General features: G+C 47.4%; 1 protein-coding gene across 1 annotated transcript in view; it reads left to right on the top strand.

Annotated features, from left to right (window-relative positions):
• The window catches only part of SCN10A (sodium voltage-gated channel alpha subunit 10), a 90,450-nt gene extending 69,010 nt beyond the window's left edge, over positions 1 to 21,440 (top strand). The window contains exons 21-29 of the mRNA XM_059077131.2: positions 551 to 705; positions 3,739 to 3,912; positions 8,075 to 8,197; positions 9,464 to 9,748; positions 10,469 to 10,522; positions 11,364 to 11,501; positions 11,758 to 11,862; positions 16,842 to 17,112; positions 19,863 to 21,440. Of these exons, the coding sequence (XP_058933114.1) occupies positions 551 to 705; positions 3,739 to 3,912; positions 8,075 to 8,197; positions 9,464 to 9,748; positions 10,469 to 10,522; positions 11,364 to 11,501; positions 11,758 to 11,862; positions 16,842 to 17,112; positions 19,863 to 21,070 (2,513 nt within the window). The 3' untranslated portion in view covers positions 21,071 to 21,440. The remainder of the gene's footprint in view (positions 1 to 550; positions 706 to 3,738; positions 3,913 to 8,074; positions 8,198 to 9,463; positions 9,749 to 10,468; positions 10,523 to 11,363; positions 11,502 to 11,757; positions 11,863 to 16,841; positions 17,113 to 19,862) is intronic.
• The last annotated feature ends 586 nt before the right edge of the window (positions 21,441 to 22,026 follow it).

The following is a 22,026-nucleotide window of genomic DNA, read 5'->3' as shown; positions in this document are numbered from 1 at the left end:
AGAACAGTGAAGCCTGTTATATTCTCAATAGATATTTGTGCAATAAGTGAATAAACATATAGTTCATACTATGAAAGTAAGTGTGGCCTAAATAATTAAACAAACAAACAAACACTTAATTGAGTTTCCACTTTCACGTGACCCTGAGCTGGGCTGCCCCCAGGCCCCATTCCAGCCACATGGAGACCCTCAGTTCAGCACAGGCTCAAGGCATAGCCCCTCAGACACCCCCAGGCTCAGGCCCCATGTCTTGTCAAAGCTCCAGAGAGGGTGGGATAAGGATAAGGACTATGCTATCATTTGTAGGGAGGAAGATGCTTGGGAGGAGGTGAGAGTGGGCAAGACCAGTGGTGGAGAGGGACACCTGAAGGGCACGATGGAGAGACCACCTGAAAGGGACCCCACTTCTCTCATATTCCAGGAAAGATTTTTTTTCCAATATAGCGGCAAGTGGGTTTCCCTGCAGAGTGGTTTCCCTTCAGGGCTGGAGTCAAAACACGCCTCCTTTACCAGTGGGACATCACTCACCATCAGTCCCCTCTCCCCACAGGCTGCATTCGCCACTGTCCCTGCTGCAAAGTGAACAGCTCCAAGTTTCCATGGACCATGGGCTGGCAGGTGCGCAAGACCTGCTACCTCATCGTGGAGCACAGCTGGTTTGAGAGCTTTATCATCTTCATGATCCTGCTCAGCAGTGGAGCACTGGTAAGTGGAGGTAGGGGTTCCATACCACAAAGCCCTCCAGGTGGAGTCTCCACCATCCAAAGGCCCTGGAACTGCAGCAGTGGGCTCCCCTGATTCCTGGGCTGAAAGTCCCCAACGTGTGGCTGGAAGGCGAGCTGCAGCCCAGCAAGAGGACTCCTCTTAGCAGGAGGGCATGGTAGGTGCTTGAGGGGCCCATGTCATGGCCTGTTACACCTGGTTGCTTGGATTTCAAGCAGTGAGTGTATACATCCTACTTTATTGTTGGGGAAACCGACACTCAAAGGGTTTATGGGTCTTGTCCAAGGTTACCCAGCTTGTCAGTAGGAAAACCTAACTTTGCCTTCATTTGATCCCAAAGTCCCTGATTTTCCACCTTCTGACCTCCCAACACACTGCCCTTTTCTGAGGGTCCAGTACGAAGAGGATCATCCTTCCCTGCCCTATCAAGCCGCTTGCAAGTACTGCTATCACTCACTTAAAGTGCATGGCAAATCATTACAAGGGCACTTCTCAAAATTTAATCACCCGGGGAACTTGTTAAAATGCAGATTCTGATTCAGTAGATCTGTGATGGGGCCTGAGAATTTGCATTTCTAACAAGCTCCCATGTGATGCTGACACTGGTCCACAGGCCACACTTTGAAAAAAAAGGCCTTACAGTCCTCTAGATTCTGAGTTAAGAGACACTTCCTAAGCCCCTTGCTGGGTGTCGAGCTTTGTAGGACAAGGAGGATGTTCTCTCTGCACCATGGCGTAGGCTCACTACACAGTCTAAACTAATTTTCCCAATGAACCAAGGTAGACGTAGACACAGGAAGGGACTCATCCTTGGCTGTCCACATTTTATGGATGAGGATGTCACAGCCCAAAGACATGGAGGGACCTGCCCAGGCTCCCAGCTCATTAGTTAAAGGGAGGACTAACATCCCACTCTCTTGATTCATGGTTCCCAGTGTTTCCACTTGTCTTGCTCCCTGTGTGCCATTTACTCCCTGAAAACAATCTACTGACCATCTGGGTACCCACTTAAATGCCATATTTCCCAGGAAGGGAGCCCAAACTGCTCAGGGTGTTGTCTCAGCCTTAGGGAGGAGCAAAGGCAGGTGAGAAGGTTTGATCTGAGAGGTGGAAGGAAAGCTAGGCCAGCAAGGGCACAAAGCTGAGGGAGAAGAGTCTCACGGAGCAGGCTGGCCTGCCATCTTGGAGAGGGGGTGGCAGCGTCTGATGGTGCCCACTGCCCTGGCACAGGGTGGTGACGACGCCCCTAGAATAGCAGTCTCAGCACAGTCCTGAGCGCGGAGGCCACACTGCGGGGCAAAGGGAGGCTGGGCAGTGCATTCTCCACACCTGCCCTTCCCTTTATCCTGCAAATGATAACCTCAATCATTTGATGAGGACTAAGTGCTTTCTTCATCACCTCCTTCCCTTGTCTCTCTACTCCCCTTCTCCACACACCCCTGCTGCTTCCCTGTGCTCCCGTTCTGGCAGGAAGCTCACATCCTAAACCAGCTGCTGGCCCCACCCCAGTGCTCTCCCTCCCCTCCCCATCTCCTTCGCCAAGGGACTGAACTGGCTGGCACCAAATTTAGTCTTCCTTATGCTTTTACTTTGAGTACGTTTAAAAAAAAAAATAGCATGAGTTTTTATCTGACAAAGTAAAGAGAAAAAAAATTACTTGGAAATTATGGGAAAATGCAAAGAAAAAAATGTCACCCATTTTCCTATCACTCAAAGAGAATCTCACTTTGAAAACATTTTGGTGCATTTCCTTCCCATCTTTCTTATGCATGTAATACATAAATATTCCAAAACAGAAACCACATTTGTGCATTCTGTAATTTCTCAGTAAATTTTCTCAGTAATATGGTCTTCCTACCTCATTAAATGGCTGCAATGTAACTAACCCCCAAGCTCACTCCTAATAAGCGTCGAATATCCTAGGCACACTCCTTTGGAAACGTTGGCTTATTTCCCATCTTAGGTCTAGCTTTAGAAGTAGAACCAGGAGCAGGAATTCTTGTGCAGTTTGTTTGAGCTGGAGCATGTGAAGGAAGTAGGACAGAACAGGGAATGGAGGTGGGAAAAGACATGGGTTCCCATGAAGCCCAGCCTCAGCCTGATCCCACAGGAACTCTGAAGCATAAAGGGCCTCACGGGACTGTCCCACCTTGAGGCAAGGGGATGGTCAGACACTGGCTTCGGCTGCCCCCAGAGGGGTGATATAGTCTCCTAAGGTGGAGGCACTTCCCTTCAGCCCAGAGACGTGTCCTCAGACAACAGGGGCATTCACCAGCCTTTAGCAACCAACGTTCACAGCAGCTGGGGATGGTCATACTGGCTCCTTAAACAGGATCTAGGTGGGACACCAACAACATCTAGTGTCCTTGGATACATTCTTGAAGGCAGAATTGCTGGATTTCTAAAAGCTTTGTGTCATATTACCAAGTTGGGGTCCCAAAAACGGAACCAGTTTTCACTCCACCCAGCTGTATATGAGAGTAGCTGATTCCCCACAGCCAAACTGACTGCGCGGTTCCCCCGCACCATCCACTCCCACCCATGCCCTTTCCTCTTCATCAATCTGATAAAAGAAAAATGGCATCTTCTCTTCGTTTGAATTTCCTTGATTACCAATGAAATGCAGCATTCTTTTTCAGAGTTCACTGGTGAGTCTTACTTTCATTTTCTTGAACATCCTTTGTTGCTTTTTATTTTTAAACTAAGTCACTGTTAGCAATCCCTTTGGTTCACTTCCAAATTCCAATTAGAGAAGGTTTCCTTTCTCACTTATGTTTAGCTCCCCTGCAAAGTATAAGCAGGGCTGTGTGTCCTTGTTGGCTCCGAGGAAGTCCTCGTTTGTACCTCGCAGGGCCTCCTCCACTACCCCACCCTACCTCCCAGAGCAGAGGAAAAAAAGTGATGCAGGCAAACTGGTTACCAAAGCTCTCTTAGGGGCTGACTGGGTCCTTCCCTGTCCCTGGGCCCCAGTGCTCTGGGTCTAGGCCACCTACCATTTTGCTCCTTTCCTTCCAGGCCTTTGAAGATTTCTACCTTGACCAGAAGCCCACGGTGAAGGCCTTGCTGGAGTACACCGACAGGATGTTCACGTTTATCTTTGTGTTTGAGATGCTGCTCAAATGGGTGGCCTATGGCTTTAAAAATTACTTCACCAATGCCTGGTGCTGGCTGGACTTCCTCATTGTGAATGTGAGTGTCTCAGTGGGCACTGGTGGGAGTTTGGGGTCTTTTCCCCTTGCTGATGGCTGCAACTAGTGCAAACGAAGCTTGGAGGCCTGGCCTTCAAGGGTGACTCCAAAGAGAAGTCTTAGCAAGGGGTCTGAGAATAACCTTGCATACCTGTGATCCAGGTAACATCCAGGCAGTGCATGATTCCAACACAACAGTGACACTCAGGTGAGTCTTCAGTTCCTAGGTTTCCATCCAGAAAGACCACTTACTACCTCTGTATTTTACATCCAAAGCAAGATGGCACATGACCTTGCATCCATTGTCAGGGCTTCTAGACCTAGGGATGCTGAGGACTTCCTGGCACAGAGAACCTGCCCTCCCACTGACTCAATGATCCCCAGCCCTGGCTGCACTTTAGAATTTCTTGGGCAACTCTTAAGAACACAGTGAACAAACACTGCTCTTCCCAGAGACTGGGGTCTTACTGGTCCTGGGTGGAGTCCATGCATCAGTATTTTGTAAAAGCCCCTGGGCATGTCCAATGGGTAGACAGGATTGAGAACCACTGAGCTTAAACCATTGGTGTCTCCCCAGTGGCACTAAAAGGGGAAAAGGGTCCCTTTGGAGAAGTGATGAGCTGGAGCTCATGTGTTCAGAGGAACCTGTGGCCACTAGCCCTGCATTAGGGGATTTACCAAGTGCTTCCCACACATTAAACTTGAGATTCCTCAAGGGTGTGAGGAGAGGTCCTCAATAAATTCTCCTAAGAGCTCTCCTAGCCCCCAAAGCCTGGTGTGAGCTCCTCCTCCTCTTAACCATACAGTCCTCTATCTATCCAGGCCCTTGCAGCCTTGGCTTTTCAGGATGGCTGCCTGAGCTATTTGTTCACTGCTGCACATCTGAGGGTCCCTGCAGGTGGGGGAGGCACGTGCTATGTTTGCCTCTGCTTCCCACACTCCCACAGCCACCGGTGCCAAGGTCTGCACATCAGAGGTGTTAGGAAATGTGTCTGTATTTGGTGCTTGCCTCCTGAAGCTGGATGGCGTCCAGTTCAGAACATTCTGTCCAGCCTCCTGTGTTGGCAGGTCCTCCACAGCAGGTCTGTGCACCCAATTCTCTTCTTTCCTGATACCAATGCGCTAGCAGCATCAGGCCACTGTACCACAGGGATTAGGTGTGAGGCCTGCAATCTGAGTCACAGGTGATAATTTTGTGCATATCATATAATTATTCATAAATGAAAGGAAAATTTTAGTACAGCTACCCACTCTTGTTAGGGGCAGTCACTCCTAAGTAGGTCTCACTAGTTTCAATCCTGATCCCCTGATGTCACCCACTCATCCATCCATCCATCTGCCTACTATTTCTTCCTTCTGACCATCCATCCCTCCTTCCATCTATCCAACCATTCACCCTTCCTTTTTCCTTCCTTCCAAACATCCATTCATGTTTACTTCTTCTGTTTATCCTGTCAGTCCTCTCCTTCCATCCATCTATTCTCACTCCTCTTTTCCCTCCTCCCTTCTGCCCATCTATTCATCCTAACCTTCCTTCCATCCCTCTATCAGTTTGTCCTTAACCCTTCTATCTTTCTGTCTTTTGATTTGTCTTTCTATTGAACTATCCAGTCATCTAACCTTCTATTCACTAATTCAAGCACCTTCCATCCAATTTTCCTTCTGTTCACACATTTTCCATCTTTCTATTCTTCCTTTACCTCATCCATCTATCCTTCCTTTCTTCCACCCATCTGTCCACTCATCTCTTTTTCTTCCATTCATCCATCCACCCACCCATTCTTCCATCCAGTCAACCTTCCATCATTCTCTAATCTCTTCCATTCCTCTCTCCATCTCTCTATCTTTTCATTCATCCATCATTTATCCAGCCATCCATCCTTCTTCAATTCATCCATCCCATTCATCCACTATCCATGATTTTATATTTTATCTTTCTTTTTTGCTTTCTTTCTTCTATTCTTCCTTTCAACTCTTATATCCATCTTTGTATCATTTAGTCCATTCTTCTATCCAACCATCATTCAACTTTCCATCAAGATTTATTCCTTCTTTCTTTCCTTCCTTCCATCCATCCATCCCAACATGCCTCTCTCTATTTTTTCAATTTATCAAATGCTTATTTATATCAATAACTACTGCATATAGGATTGTTTTATGAAGTGCTCTGGGGGGGGGGAATAGAAGCCAAGAAATAAAAATTCCCTATCTCCAGGAGTTTATACTTTACTCTTCCAGCAGATAGGACAACAGAGAGAAATAAACATATGATGAGGGAGGATGTGGTGAGCACTGCTGGAAATAGTGTCTTAGGGACACAGAGACATGAACCTGCTTCCACTCTGGGGGTGGGGTAGCTGGGCAGGCTTCATATAGGAGGTGGCATTAGATATAAGGCTTAAAATAAGCAGGAGCAACAAAGTGCAAAAAGGACTGGGGGTGGTCAATCTTAATTAAAGAATGACCCTGGGCAAAGGCACAGACACAGGTACATTTAGGGACCAACTTGACTTGGGTAGAATACGTGGGTGAAATATGACTGGAAAAGCAGGCTGTGGCCATATAATACAGGCTAAGGAGTCTGGAGCTTATCCTGAGATGATAAAGCATCAGGGAAGGTTGGGAGTAAGAGAGAAACATGATCACAATCAAATTTGCAGAGGAGAATGGATGGGATGGATGCAATACGGGAGCCTAGAGACCACTTGGGAGGCTTGTGGCCTGAGCAGTGGAAATGGAGCTGGCCTTGGATGGGAGGGCTTTGTTGGAGAGGCCCCAGCTCCTAATTGCCCCAACTGCAGATTTTGCACACGCGGCAGCCTTCCCGGGGGCTGAGCAAAAGACTTAACAGGGCCCAGCATGGAACTGGCCCCAAACCTCCTGCTCTCACTTAGCCAGGCAGCTGGGTGCCACCTGCTGGTGTCTGGAGCCTTGCCTGGTTGGAGCAAGGGGGTTGTTTCCATTCCAGTTTTCTGTCCTGGTGGAATAAGCCACCATTCAGAGAACAGGCATTGTTTGGGGCTCTAGTACCCAAATGTAAACCCTTCCCTTTCTGACATCCCCTCCTAGCTGTCAAGATAAGCTGAGCCTGAATTCAGCCCACCAGTCGTGGTGCAGTTGGGGGTCTCCCAGGATTGGGTCACAGTCTCTGGCAAGCTCAAGCCAATGCATAGGGTATCTCCCTGGCACCTTCAAAGTTCCTGGAAGGTGTGACCATTTTTCCATGTAAGTTTGTGCCTTTGCAGTCGTTGGTCCAACACTTAAAAAAATGCAAAACTAGGGGCTTCCCTGGTGGCGCAGTGGTTGAGAATCCGCCTGCCAATGCAGGGCACACGGGTTCATGCCCCGGTCCGGGAAGATCCCACATGCCGCGGAGCGGCTGGGCCCATGAGCCATGGCCGCTGAGCCTGCGCCTCTGGAGCCTGTGCTCCGCAACGGGAGAGGCCACAACAGTGAGAGGCCCTCATACCACCAAAAAAAAAAAATAAATAAAAAAAATGCAAAACTGACCAACCAACAGGGACTCACAACTCAGTCATTATATCTCAGCTGCCTGTCAAAGCTGAATCTCCTGGCCCCATTGCCAGTCACTCTTCCTGAAAAACTGCAGAGCTGTGAGGGGCTTGGAGTTCTCTTACTCTGATTCCTCATTTTACAAAGGTCACAAAAATATCAGGGTTGAGAGGGAACTAGACCCCACCCAGCCCAGGACTCTTTCTTCCTCACTTTTCTCAGAATGTACAATCGAGACTCACTTTATATTCCTCAAGATAGACTTAACCCCCATGAAGGGCCAGCATCTCTCCAAGTCTCTGAAAGTCAATCAAATTTTAAAGGCTGTTGGGACCTGGCTGGTGCCTCTAGAGAGGAAAGGGAAGGCTGATTTACTACAATGGGAGCTTGATCACCTACGTACAAGGGGGTGGCAATGTGGGAGACTGAGGTTTTCTTGGCCAGAAGTTCAGATAAATGATGAATGAAATCTTTAATGAAAGAGAAGAGATTGGACTCTCACTATACATCTCATTGGAGTTCAGAATAAGGTGGGAGCCAGGATGATGGCTCTGACAGAGTAGGGAATGGGAGGGATTTCCTGTCTCCATCCACCAGGGTCAACTTTCTGGAACCCTAGGGTGATGCTTTTGCTCTCTGCCCGCACTCAGATCTCACTGACAAGCCTTATAGCGAAGGTGCTGCAGTATTCTGATATGGCATCCATCAAAGCCCTTCGGACGCTCCGTGCCCTGCGGCCACTGCGGGCCCTGTCTCGATTTGAAGGCATGCGGGTAAGACCTATATCCTAACTGCTCTGGTCTGCAGCATTTTGTACCCATTCCCCCTTTACACCCTCCATACTACTGACCCTGAGCTCCAGGCCCTACCCCCACAGGTCAGCTCAGGGGTCCCCACTTTCTGCTGTCACGTTGGTGGTGCTGCAGTATCCTAACTCTCCTAGTTCTCCTTCAAGTCCCTCTGTAAGCCCTCTTCCCTTCTCACCTCAAATACCACATCTACAAGGACTCAGACCTCACTCTCTCCTGCTCTTAGTGAGGTAATCCTGCTTCACGGCGTCACAAGCATCTCTTACCTCAATCTCCCCACCCTGCCTTTTGTCCTTATTGCCAAAATCTCCGGAACACCCCAAGCTCTTCATCTTTCCATGACAAATGAGCCTTGCCTCTGACACTCCATTTAAATGCAGTGACATCAGCAGCTCAGCAGCTCAGTCACCACCCACTAGAATGCATCTTCTCTCCAACCCAGCACAGTCATTTGGTCCTATGGATTCTCTCCTTTCATCCATTCCTCTCCTCATCCAAGGCTTTCAGCCGCCACCTCGCCCTCACTGTCTTCCTCAGGATGGAATGCTCACAAGTCTGGCCCTTGTCTTATGGCAGATGAGGGACTGCTCATTTTCTCCCCTCCCCTTCCACATAATTATGAATGTATTCTGGTACAGAAAGCAAGGTTTGCTTTCTTCCTCCACTACTATCTCAAAGAAGACATCGTGCCTTCAAAACAAAAGTGGACTTTTAAAATTAACTTGTATCTTTACAAACACTAGGAGCTTATGATTGAAATACTTTGATGTTTATTTTATTTTATCTCCAGGTTGCTAATTTACAAATAAGCAAGTTTGTGAATATGGATTTGGGTTTTCACTGATTCTTGACCAAAGCATACTATAAACTGTATTTTATAAACATATAGTTTATAAAATAAAGCAAAGTTCTAGAAGTCTGTATGTGCAAGTACAAAACACACACTGGCACCCCTAAATGAGTATGTATGTGCTTGTAAATGTGTCCATCTCCTCAATCCTAAGGAGAGACACTGAAACCTGCCCTGAATGAACTTTAGAGAGAATGTATAAACCCATCCTCACTGCCCAGTGTCTCTGTCTTCTGAGTCTGAATTATGGCTCTAATTAACCCACTTCTCTTGCTTCCACTGGCTCATGAAGCAGCCCGAGTGAGGGTAGAAAGAACTGGGATCGGGCAGGAAGGGTGTGGCATCGGTGGGGTTCCAGGTCTTTCTGCCTTTCCCCCCAGGTGGTGGTAGATGCCCTGGTGGGCGCCATCCCCTCCATCCTGAATGTCCTCTTCGTCTGCCTCATCTTCTGGCTCATCTTCAGCATCATGGGTGTGAACCTCTTCGCAGGGAAGTTTCAGAAATGCATCAACAAGACCAGTGAAGGCTTTCTTCTTGTGCCTTGGACTACTGTGAATAACATGTCTGAATGTGAACGTCAAAACCACACTGGAAGCTTCTTTTGGGTCAATGTGAAGGTCAACTTTGATAATGTTGCAATGGGCTACCTCGCACTTCTGCAGGTGGTGAGTCCTGAGATCAACCATGTCTCTTCCTTTGGCTGCTCGATAAAGTGGAGGGCCTGGGGTCTCCCAGAAGATGCTATGTGGAGACTTTGCAAGGGGTAGCACTCAGTGTGAAGTGAGATTATTCCCTGTTCCTACAGACTGCACCATGAGGCTAGAGGGCCCTACCAATGAGTGTGATCTCCCAGTAGTGCAATTAGACCAATTTGGGCTAATAGAATAGAATAAAAGGATCGGCCTGCCATGGGGCTATATCAGGTGATGACTTAGAATTCACTACTTGTACAAAATAGACCTGGTATAGCCACACAGACTGAACAGTCTTCTATTGCAGATCGTCTTCTAGAGGGTAATAAATTATGTTCCAGTCTATTGTAATAATAGATAATGCTTGTGATGATGACAGTCGATAACATTCATGCTTCCATTCATTCATCTTTTGCCTTCATCCACTTGTTCATTCAGTGTTAATGCAGTTGCTTATACATTTGTCATGCAGTTACCCACAACTTCCTGCACTCCACCCTTTGTTCATGCATTCGTTCAACAACTAGTCCCTGAGTAGCTATGGTGTGCCAGGCACTGAAATCAGAGACATGTCAGAACTGGCTCCAGGGGAGCCAATGCTCTATGAGAAAAACAGACAAATAAGTGAATCAAAACAGAAGCCAATGTAGATGGATGGGCAGACACTGAGTGGCCTCTGTTCCTTGTTTCCAGGCAACCTTTAAAGGCTGGATGGACATCATGTATGCAGCTGTCGATTCCCGGGAAGTGAGTCTCAGCTTGTGGTGCCTACCACCTCCTCCTCTGTGCCTCCCACCCACATTAGTCTATTTGAAATGGGGTTAAGGTGGCCTTGGTGCTGGAAGAGGCGATCACCCTGCAGTCTGGCACTATCCCCCCTGGAGCAGTGTCCAGCTGGCCTTCTGTTGGATATTTAAGCTGACCTAGTCTCCTAGGCTTCTCAAGTTCTTCCTCTGTTCACCATTGAGGAAATTATCAGATAACATCTAAAGGACTGTGCATGAGGGCACTCCCTGGGCAGAGGCAGGGACGAGGGCAGTGGCTAGCTAGAACAGTGGAATTTCAGGTACTGTCACGGCAGCCAGGTGGAAGAGATGGGTGCTGTTGGGGAAGGACCCTTTCCTGCTGGGGCACAAGACACCGCTGATGCCCTGCCCCATATCCCCTCAACCCACCTCTAAGTTCACTCTCATCCTTTGTTTCTTATTCTGTCTGAGATTTGATTTTCTTCAGTGCCTCAGAGCTGGCTCAGCAGCTCTTCCCCCAAGGGCAGAGGACTTCCAGTCTACAGGGGCAACCCTCACAGATAAGCTCTGGGGGTCTGTAGATAAAAGCTCTCACTTCCCTGTCTCTTGGAGGTACAATTCTGAAGTGTGTTCTACAGTCCTTAGAGCATGGAGTGCCTGTTGCCCATGGTAGTGGTGCTGCCTTTATCCTGTTCCAGCCTCCCCCTCTCTCACTTCTGCTTCCTGGGATCACCTCCAAAATAAGCCACCTGCAGCCAGGTCCTTCTCTCAGGGTTCTTTGGGGTAAACACAAGCTAAGATGATGCCCCCTTGTCCCCATGCCCCCACTTGTCTGCTCACAGGTGAACATGCAGCCCAAGTGGGAGGACAACGTGTACATGTACTTGTACTTCATCATCTTCATCATTTTTGGCGGCTTCTTCACACTCAATCTCTTCGTTGGGGTCATCATTGACAACTTCAACCAACAGAAAAAAAAGATAAGTGGGGCTTAGGCGTTTCTGTGGTAGTGATGAGTCTTAGACTTACTGTCGGTCCCCAGGCCTCATGACTGAAGCAACACTAGTCACAGCCCCCATGCCTGACCAGGAGCCCAATCTTGGCCTTTAGCACCAACACCTACCTTTGCACCCTGATTGCAGGCTTCACCCCTGTCTGGGGTCTGGGCCCAGAGAGGGCTGAAGGCTGCCATCTGGGGGCAATAACAGTGGTGTGTGTTATCCTGTCTCTCTGCACTTAGGGGGCCAGGACATCTTCATGACAGAGGAGCAGAAGAAGTACTACAACGCCTTGAAAAAGCTGGGCTCCAAGAAGCCCCAGAAGCCCATCCCACGGCCCCTGGTGAGCCCCAGAGCTCAACTCTCTAGCAGAGAGTGTCTGGAAATCCAACCTGACAGCCCATGCCTGTGCTGGTAGGCGTCTGGCCAATGCTCTCTGTGGAGGAGGAGATCTGGGTTGAGTTTGAGGATGAGGTAATGAGAGTTCCCAGGCCCAAGGAAGAAAAGTCTGCAAGAAGCAACTCTGATCTTCTGGAGTGACCATACTCCTGCAGGTGTTCCAGACAGACCTGTCTAGGGAAGTACTTGAGTTGCCCAACAGGCTTAAATTTCCAGCACCAGATCAGGAACAGATTAGGCTAAATGATAGTAAGGATGGTTAGAGCCCTGAGATGAAACATTTATGGTTATGCATTTTGATGTAGGTTGCAAAGGATTGCCAGCCTCACCCCACATTCTACCCCATGCCTACAGGAAGGCAGAGAGGAAATGGCCAAACCCAACCATCCTGGGATCCTGGGCCCAGTCATGGTCATGGTCAGGTGACACAATAGGAACCAAAAATTGTCCTACTCTAGTGTTTAAAGATTGACCAAAACTTAGAGGCATACTCCATTGTGATTCCTTTATTCACAGAGTTCCATGACACAATCCCATTAGCCCTTCCCCACACAAGGGCAAAACCTAAGGACCTTCAGCAAAGGTACCGGCCTTCCCCTAAATGAATCAGGGAGACATACATTCTGTTGTCCAAGACATTAGAATTTCTAAATCAAAGCATGGGGTTTGCATGAGATACTAAAAACTTCATGAGCACAAAGTCTTAAAAACATTTACAGGAGAAAAAGAAAATGCTATGACCTTTCACATGCTTTACTTGGAAACAGTGATCACAAACATATTACTATTCTCCATTTTGATAAGAAGTGTTACAATGGGGAGTGATAAGATGTTCAGACCTCTGTAGGGGCAGAGGTGTTCTTCCAAATACCTCATAAGATGAAGATAACTGGAGTTGAGTTAGCCTGAGGGAGAGTCCCTAAGGCTCAGGGAGTATCCCTCCAATGTCCAGTGGGCAGGAACAGGCTCAAAATTAGAAGATGTAGGTGAAAGGCTAAACCCAGCCAATCAGAGTCAAGCAGGGGTTACGGGAAAAGGATCCTAAGACCTAATGAGAAGCAAGCAGTTAGGTCCCTGCTGACCTTTTCTGGTGGCTGGACTGATGTTGAATCCACATTTGAACAGACACCAAGGTGTTCTGTGCTGGGGTCAACCCTTGGCAAAATCATGACAGTTTGGAGTACCCTTCCCTACATACTTGCTCCATCTCTCTATAACATCTCAGCTTCTCCCCTCTCATCAGCCAATCCCACAGGCCACCATAGCTTCCTCCTCTCAAGGAAGACAATTTCCTTGGGACAATTTCCTTGGGACAGGGTGAGCTGCATTTCCAAAAGGGACCGTGGAAAGGACACTATCTTAATATAAAGGTAGGAACCTAATGCTGAAATTCCAGGCACTGCAATAGGAGTGGAAGTCAGTGGTTGGGCAGGAAGACCTACAACAAAATCATCATGTCTCCTAATCAAGCCATCCCCAAGATCCTCCAAGGTTGGCACTGGAGGAGGTCTTCCATATGGATAAGTGAAGCAAGACCTCATAGCCCAGCTGTGTTCCTGACATTAGCCATCCCTTTGGATGGGAGGGGGTGTATATTACTAACTAACTATCTACACTATAATAGCTTTAGTGGAGGAACATGGCTCTCTCCTTAATATTCTGGTCCAGGCATAGCAAACATTATTTCCTTTGTTCCTTTTAGCATAGCTGAGGCAAGGCTGGAACATTTAAACAAGACTTTGAGGTTTAGGGATACCAAAAGGGAAACTAGCAGATCAGGGTCCAGGCAGCAATTGCATCTGGCTGCTCTCCAGGGCCTACGAGCCTTGGCCCATCCTAGCTCCTGGACGGCATCCACATGGCAGGCAACGTCTTGGCACCCACCCCACAGTGGGACAAGCCTGATCATCTGCCCTCCACAAAGTCCAGAGCCAAGAAAGAAGCCCAAGCAATAAGAGAAATGCCCACTCCCACCTAAGACTCACCTTCCCAGCTCCAGTTTCCTCCTCACTAGATTATTGGCACTGGAAGGGCCATCTTCTTCCCTGAGGGGTCCCAACAGGTTGAGCTGGTCAGGTAAGCTGAGCATTGGCACAGGACTCTGCTTCGCAGGTGCATGGGTGCCAGTTCATGGCAGGGCCAGCCTCGGATGACATAGGGACCTCCAACACAGGCATGTACATACTACTCCTTGCCACACATGAAGCCCAAGTTCTAAATCTTATGCTTCATCCATAGCAGAGACTAAGGCTTCCACAAGACTGGGAAATTTTATTCTATAACATTCCCTACTATAGAAATCACTAAAAGCAGATTTCACATCTTCCACTTTATAGGAAAATAATAGGCTCCAGAATATCACATCATCAGTCACCCACTTCATCATCTCTGAGAGCCCTGAGGATTGCAAAGAAGTGATCCCTGCCTACAAGCTAAGCCAAGAGCAGCTAGAAAGCTGCTCCACTCCCCAGCAGCTGAATATCCAGGGCAAACTTGATGCCCAGAACTTAGTAATGCTCCCTGCTCTGTTTAATTAGAAGTCATGAATGGGCCTCTTTTTTTTTTTTTTTGCCATTTTCTGTGATGAAATGAAAACTGTAAGTTGCTCAGCATCCCAGAAAAGACATGAGCCAGCAGCTATGCCTGGAGCCAGACCCACTCTGATTCTTTGCTCAAATCCTGCAGGGTAGCAACCCATCCCCACCATGAAGCAGAAAGCAGGAACCAGCCTCTGTCACAGCCCTTCTCCCCTTTGTGGCTCCTGGGAGCTCCCTGGTGAGACTCACAACAGGTTCCTTTCTCCCTCACAGCCACTCATGCAGAGCCCTGTACATAGTTCACATTCAGGAAGTGCCTTTTGTACAGAATTAAATGTAATCAACCTAGTGGAGTGGCTTTATAATTCAGTTTGAAGTGTGTGTAATTCAGAGCTGTCCATTCTGTCATCCATTCATTCATCTGCCTATTGATATCTATTGCATTCCAGATACTATGCAGACACTGGGGTTAGGGCAGTGAGATGTTCCTGCCCTCACAGAGATGACAGTCCAGTGACACAGGAAAACAATTAGTAAAAATCACACACATATTAATTCACAGGCTGGAGAAATTGCCAAGGGAGAAAGAATGGGGTGAAGAGCAAAGGATACATAGGACTAAGCCTTGAGGAACTCTAATATCTAAAGGTTGAGTAAAGAAGACTCAAAAAAGAGCAGACAGAAAGGCAAGAAAAGAACCAGGGAAGTAAGGCCTCTGGGAGCCAAGAAAAGAGAGTTTCAAGGTGGAGGGGGTGGTAAGCGATGCCAAACTAGTATTTTGGACGTTACAAGTGATCTTAACAAGCACCGTTTCAATGGCAGGATGGGGACATAACCTATGTTGGAGTAGGCTGAGGCGTGAATGGGAAGCAGTGATTGCACACAACTCCTTCAAGAAATTTAACTGTGAAAGTGAAGAGAGAAGTAGGCTGGTAGCTGGAGAGAGATGTGAGATTCAGGAAGATTTTTCTCTAAGTTAGGAAAAACTAGGTCATTAGAGATTTAGGTAAGGAACTGAGAGCTAATAACCAAGAATGGGCAAGTGTGGCCAAGAGTCTCACTCATCAGTAATGAAGCAGAGGGACCAGGAGGTCATTAAGTGGTAGCAATGAAGAGGGGGCAAAGGAAGGCTAACTTGAAGACACAGGCATCAGAGGAGGAAGGGTTTTACAAGACACAGGAGGAGCAAAGGTCTGGGAGTGACAATGGGGAACAAGAGGGACCTCAGCTCTGCCCCCAGCTCTGGGGTCCATGGTGTGAGGAGAGTGAGCAGCCACTGAGTAGGAGGAGAAGTTTGCAGATCAAGGCAGGTGAGTTCCACAGAGCTCAGAAGTGTCTGAGAAGGTGAGGGTGGAGGATGAGGTTGGAATCAAGAGCTCACAGACCAGTAAGATGTTAACAGCACAGGAAAGTCTAGAGGGCCACACCAGGAAGAATTTTTTAAACACCATAAAAATAGCCCCCTAAAAATGATCTCTTGGTTGTCCAGGCCACTCTGCCTCTCTCCAAGAATGCAAACAACCAAGACCTGCTTCGACATCTGCACAGCCCAGGAATAAAAAGAACATTTGCAGGAATCAGTTGCACCACTACACTTGACTTTACCCTCAAATAAATACTTTTTCAAGCAGTTCTTGAACTCTCACTCTATGCAGGGCACTACAGGAACACAAAATTTAATAAGACATGGCTCTATGCTCAAAGAGCTCGTTGTCTAGTAGAAAAGAGAAGTATACGTGAAACACTAGAACTCAAGACTGACTGTAAAGGTTGTGGGAGCCCAAAGAAGGGACAGAGCAAGGCAGTGTGAGGTGATTGAGGAAGATTCCCTGGAGGAAGTAGGGCTTAAGAGAGATGGATCACTCAAGGCTATGGGGATTGATTGATTGATTTTACATCTTTATTGGAGTATACTTGCTTTACAATGTTGTATTAGTTTCTGCTGGACAACAAAATGAATCAGCTATATGTATACATATATCCCCATATCTCTTCCATCTTGAGCCTCCCTCCCATCCTCCCTATACCACCCCTCTAGGTCATCACAAAGCACTGAGATTATCTCCCTGTGATATGCAGCAGCTTCAAGGCTATGGGGATTTAGATGATCAAGAGAAAGGACTGGAGGGACATTGCAAGTGGAGGGAGGGAAGAGCATGGACAAGGACAAAGTGCCTAGTGACTTCATGGGGCCAGGAGAGGCAATGAGGTAGAAACAACTAAGAGTGAGATTTTGGAGGGTTAGGACTCTGCTTCTGTTGGGATGTGGAGTGTGAGGGAGACAAAAGAGACACACTTTAAAAACCCATCTGTGAAGAACACAGCCTCTCCAGATGCCTGGTTTATGTTGCCAAAAGGCCTGATGTACCATCTCTTGTTTTCTCAGAACAAGTACCAGGGCTTTGTCTTTGACATCGTGACCAGGCAAACTTTCGACATCATCATCATGGTCCTCATCTGCCTCAACATGATCACCATGATGGTGGAGACTGATGAGCAGAGTAAAGAAAAGACAAAAATCCTAAACAAAATCAACCAGTTCTTTGTGGCCGTCTTCACGGGAGAGTGTGTCATGAAGATGTTTGCCTTGAGGCATTACTACTTCACCAATGGCTGGAATGTGTTTGACTTCATTGTTGTGGTCCTCTCCATTGGAAGTAAGTGGGCATCACATGTGGGGACACCCAGCCTCTGCTTGGGCTTGTTTTGGCTGCTCTTTCAAAACCAAGGGGACAGCTAACAAACTTTTAAAAACCTACGTTGTATGTTAGAGGAGCCCAGTATTTGCTGCTTTGCAAGAGCAGCAGATTTAAAATGTCCCGGGCCTCTCAGTGAAATGCAGAGGTTCCACTAGCCTTCTCCATGCTGCCATGAAGGGTATTGAGGCACCTACTGTGTGTGCAGCCATTGCCAGAAATTTGGGAGCCGATAGGGAACAATCACTCACAAGAAAACCTAAGATGGTGGAGTTTCCAATGGGTCTTATCTTTATGGCCTTCAAAGCAGAGTGGTGTGAGGTGAGTCATAAAATACTTTCTGGAAAAGGAGGTGGTTGCCAGAAGAGTGAGGAAAGACTAGGAGGAGGTTGTTCAAAGGAGATTCTTAAGTCAAGGGTCTGGAATTAAATCTCTGTATAACTGTCCACTTAGGGAATATGAGTGACAGAAAAGTCAAGGGAACAATGCCAAGAGATCAATGCTATTATGACCTAGTTTGGGTGTTGTTGAATGACAGGCTCAGTATTTGGGGGCCAACGGTGTTCAGAGAAAATGAATGGAGTCAGAGGTTAAAGTGGGGATTGGAGCCACCATAATTGAGTGCTTGCTGAGTTCTGAGCACTGGGCTGGGATCCACGGATCTCCACAGCAGCCCTGGGAAGGAGTGTTACTATACTCATTTTATACATTTAATATGGAGCCTCAGAGATTAAGAAAGCTATGCAAGGTCATATATAGTTTGTAAAGGGTGGAGCTGAATTTAGACCATGCTAATGTTCTTTTCAATAAACTAACAGCCTCCTACCAACCAAGATACTGTTCCTGGCCTTCGTGTGGTTTAGCCAAAGTTGGATCCTATAAAGGCCAAATCCCAGCATGCCAGGTTTACTTTGTTTTTCTTTTTTGTTTTTAGGTTTACTTTGCATTGTAAATATATCCTGACCTACTATATCATGACCTGCTTACTTTTCATGTCTAAGGCAAAGCTGTAGATTTTATTTTCCATTGATTTACCATCAAGAGCTATTAGCATCTGAATACAACTCAGCAGCACTTAATCTCTCTATCCTGGGGCTGAAACACAGCCTTGGGTTGTGTTTGTTTGGGGAGTTTAAATTTTTTTTTGTTTTTTGTTTTGTTTTATTTTCCTATTGATGCTGGGTTTTCCAGGGGCGGGGCGGGGGAGGTTTGTTTTGTTTGTTTGTCTTCCAAAGTGAGAGACTCTAAAGACCATTTAAAATTTTATATTAGAGAAGGGAGCTAGCTTATGTGGCTTCCCATATCAGTACTATAGAAATAAAATATACTGAGTACTCCATTCTATCATGGGGACACCTTAACTACCAGTTCCTATGACCTACACAGCAACACCCATCACTGGACAGAAATCACTCATAACGACAGCTCGAAAACAAGTGCAAGAACCCACTAGCCATTCTTCTACTCTCCCTCCCTCTCCCCGTCTTCCTTTCCACCTGTAAGACATGTATTGATTGTCTAATTGTTACAAGTGTGAAGACTCATTCTCCCTTGTAAAGGTAGGCTAGTTGGCTGGCAGAATCTTAGTAGATTATAAAAACACATATGTATCTCACACTATGGGAAAATGCCCCAGTTAAACTGGACTATAAGAGGGGGGCTTTCATAAAGATTTCATAATACAAAATTATAATTATCCCAATTCTCCATTTCCTTCCTCCTTCCAACACAATACTGTGACCACCCATATTCATAGGACAAAAGGCAAATAGGAGAATGGGATCAAGGGCATCCTGGCAAGGAGAGAGAGCTTCTGTCATACCCCTCACCATTTCTCCTGAGAGGTTCTGAATCCTGTTTGACCTAAAGGCCTTGCCTAATCTTTGGTGGTCTTAACAGGCCTCCACAGGTCCCCAAGACCAAGCTTCACAAATCTTCAAGTTAGATATCACATAGGGAGATATACACACTGTTTTTCATAGTTCAGGTTAGGGAGCTATAAATGACCTTAAACCAGCCCATTTCTAGGCCCTAACATGGAGTTCAAATACAGCTGGAAATGAAAGAAACAAATAAAATCTATTATGCAGACAGCTGGCCATTCAAAACAATTCTGTTTTAGCTGTCAGCAAGTTGCCCAAGTCCTCAGGCCCCTTATAATTAACACTAGGCTCTGTACAATTATCCACAGGACCATGTGCCAGGAACTGAGTCAATCTTCGCAGTAGGAGATAGGGAGATGAATCACAGTGGGTCCCAGCCTTCACAGAGCACAGAACCAAGGTGGAAGTAAAGGCATGACCCAAAGGCTGTATTCGCAGGGAAGAGCCGGGTCTGTGTTACAGACAGAAACAGACAAAGGACTGTGAGTGTGTGGAACAGGGTGCAGTCACTTCCAGCTGAACTAGGCTGCAGAAGTTGGGTTTTGACCATGTAGGTTGACTAAGAATGTATCTGGTTGGAGGGAAAGATAAGAACATGGTGGGAAAGGTGAGACTTATTCGAGGGAGACAGGACTTATGCAATGGACACTTACTGAGCCCCTACCTTATGCCATCCACTGTGCCAGGCTCAGAGGGTCCAGAGTCCCTGAATATGAATGCTCATTTGGAGGTCCATACCAGGCAGAGAAGAGGGGGTGTGATCCAGCCAACTTTGTCAGGGCTCGTGGTTGGAAGTACTAATTAGATCATTTCCCCTCACTTTTAAAGGCCTGGTGTTTTCTGCAATTCTTACATCACTTGGAAATTTATTCTCCCCAACGCTTTTCCGAGTCATCCGCCTGGCCCGGATCGGCCGCATCCTCAGGCTGGTCCGCGGGGCCAGGGGCATCCGCACACTGCTCTTTGCACTCATGATGTCCCTGCCCGCCCTCTTCAACATTGGGCTGCTGCTCTTCCTGGTCATGTTCATCTACTCCATCTTCGGCATGGCCAACTTCGCCTACGTCAAGTGGGAGGCTGGCATTGATGACATGTTCAACTTCCAGACCTTCGCCAACAGCATGCTGTGCCTCTTCCAGATCACCACGTCGGCAGGCTGGGACGGGCTCCTCAGCCCCATCCTCAACACGGGGCCTCCCTACTGCGACCCCAACCTGCCCAACAGCAACGGCACCAGAGGGGACTGTGGGAACCCCGTTGTGGGCATCCTCTTCTTCACCACCTACATCATCATCTCCTTCCTCATTGTGGTCAACATGTACATCGCAGTGATTCTGGAAAACTTCAGTGTGGCCACAGAGCAGAGTACAGAGCCCCTGAGCGAGGATGACTTTGACATGTTCTATGAGACTTGGGAAAAGTTCGACCCGGAGGCCACCCAGTTCATTACCTTCTCTGCCCTCTCAGACTTTGCAGACATGCTCTCTGGCCCCCTGCGAATCCCAAAACCCAATGGGAATATATTAATCCAGATGGACTTGCCCTTGGTCTCTGGAGATAAGATCCATTGTTTGGACATCCTGTTTACCTTCACCAAGAATGTTCTGGGAGAATCTGGGGAGTTGGATTCTCTGAAGGCAAATATGGAGGAGAAATTTATGACAACTAATCTTTCAAAAGCATCCTATGAACCAATAGCAACCACCCTCCGGTGGAAGCAAGAAGACATTTCAGCCACTGTCATCCAAAAGGCTTATCGCAGCTACATGCTGCAGCGCTCCATGACGATCGCCAATCCCCCGCCTGTGCCCAGGGCTGAGGAGGAGGCTGTGCCACTCCCAGATGAAAGCTTTGTTGCATTTGTGGCAAATGAAAACTGTGTGCTCCCAGACAAATCTGAAACTGCCTCTGCCACATCTTTCCCACCATCCTACGACAGTGTCACTAGAGGCCGTAGTGATCAAGTCAACTTAAGGACATCTAGCTCGATACAAAACGAAGGGGAGGCTGCCACTAAGGAAGCCACTGAGCCCTAGTGAGGACCCTCCAGCATGGGCATGTTCAGCTCTGATGTGTCCTTCTGCTCTGTGACAACTTACCACCACTGCCTCGCCAAGGCATGCCACTGGTCACAATGTCAGAATGGAGCAGGGAATACAGTTGGTACTCACCTTTGGAGAAACCCTCACACACCAACAGGAGTCAGAAGCCAAGGGCATCTCTACTGTGACTTCCCTTTTAATTTTCAATATCAGATGATGGGTTCCCTTACTTTCCAGAAAATGTCCCTGGTCCTTTTATTTTGATGGTGACCAGAGCTTATATTTACCAAGACAAACACCTCAGGACCAGAACTTCCAAAGATATATGGCAAGGATGTTGCTAAAGGTCCAAGGTCATCCTCTGTGAAACACCACATAGAGATTGGCAGTGTTATTTAGGATTTTGCATGACTGCATGCTGAGAGCTGCCAGACAGCTGCTCCAGCCCAGGGTAATACCTGTGGTCTATGTCATGAAAGGCCTCTGAGATACCCATTAAAATTAATATTTTTGGGGCTTCCCTGGTGGCGCAGTGGTTGAGAATCCGTCTGCCGATGCAGGGGACACGGGTTCGTGCCCCGGTCCGGGAAGATCCCACATGCCGCGGAGCGGCTGGGCCCGTGAGCCATGGCCGCTGAGCCTGCGCGTCCGGAGCCTGTGCTCCGCAACGGGAGAGGCCACAACAGAGAGAGGCCCGCGTAGCACAAAAAAAAAAAAAAAAAAATTAATATTTTTAAAGGTATGTCAAAACCAATGTTATATCCTAAAGCATCATTTAAAAAAATTATATGACACTGACACGTCATAAATCACTTCTTCACTTTCAGAGTTCCTGATATTTTGCAGTTTGGGTTCAGGCTGTGTAGGCAGGAAGGAGCACTGTCCTGGGAGCCTGTTCTCATCCTAACTAACTCTCCCACTGCTTGCCTGGCTGACCTGGGCCAAACTCA

The sequence above is a fragment of the Kogia breviceps genome, chromosome 10, assembly GCF_026419965.1.
Source record: "Kogia breviceps isolate mKogBre1 chromosome 10, mKogBre1 haplotype 1, whole genome shotgun sequence".
Taxonomy (NCBI): domain Eukaryota; kingdom Metazoa; phylum Chordata; class Mammalia; order Artiodactyla; family Physeteridae; genus Kogia; species Kogia breviceps.
Note: the sequence above shows the minus strand (reverse complement) of the source record. Positions and strands in the feature narration are given on the sequence as shown.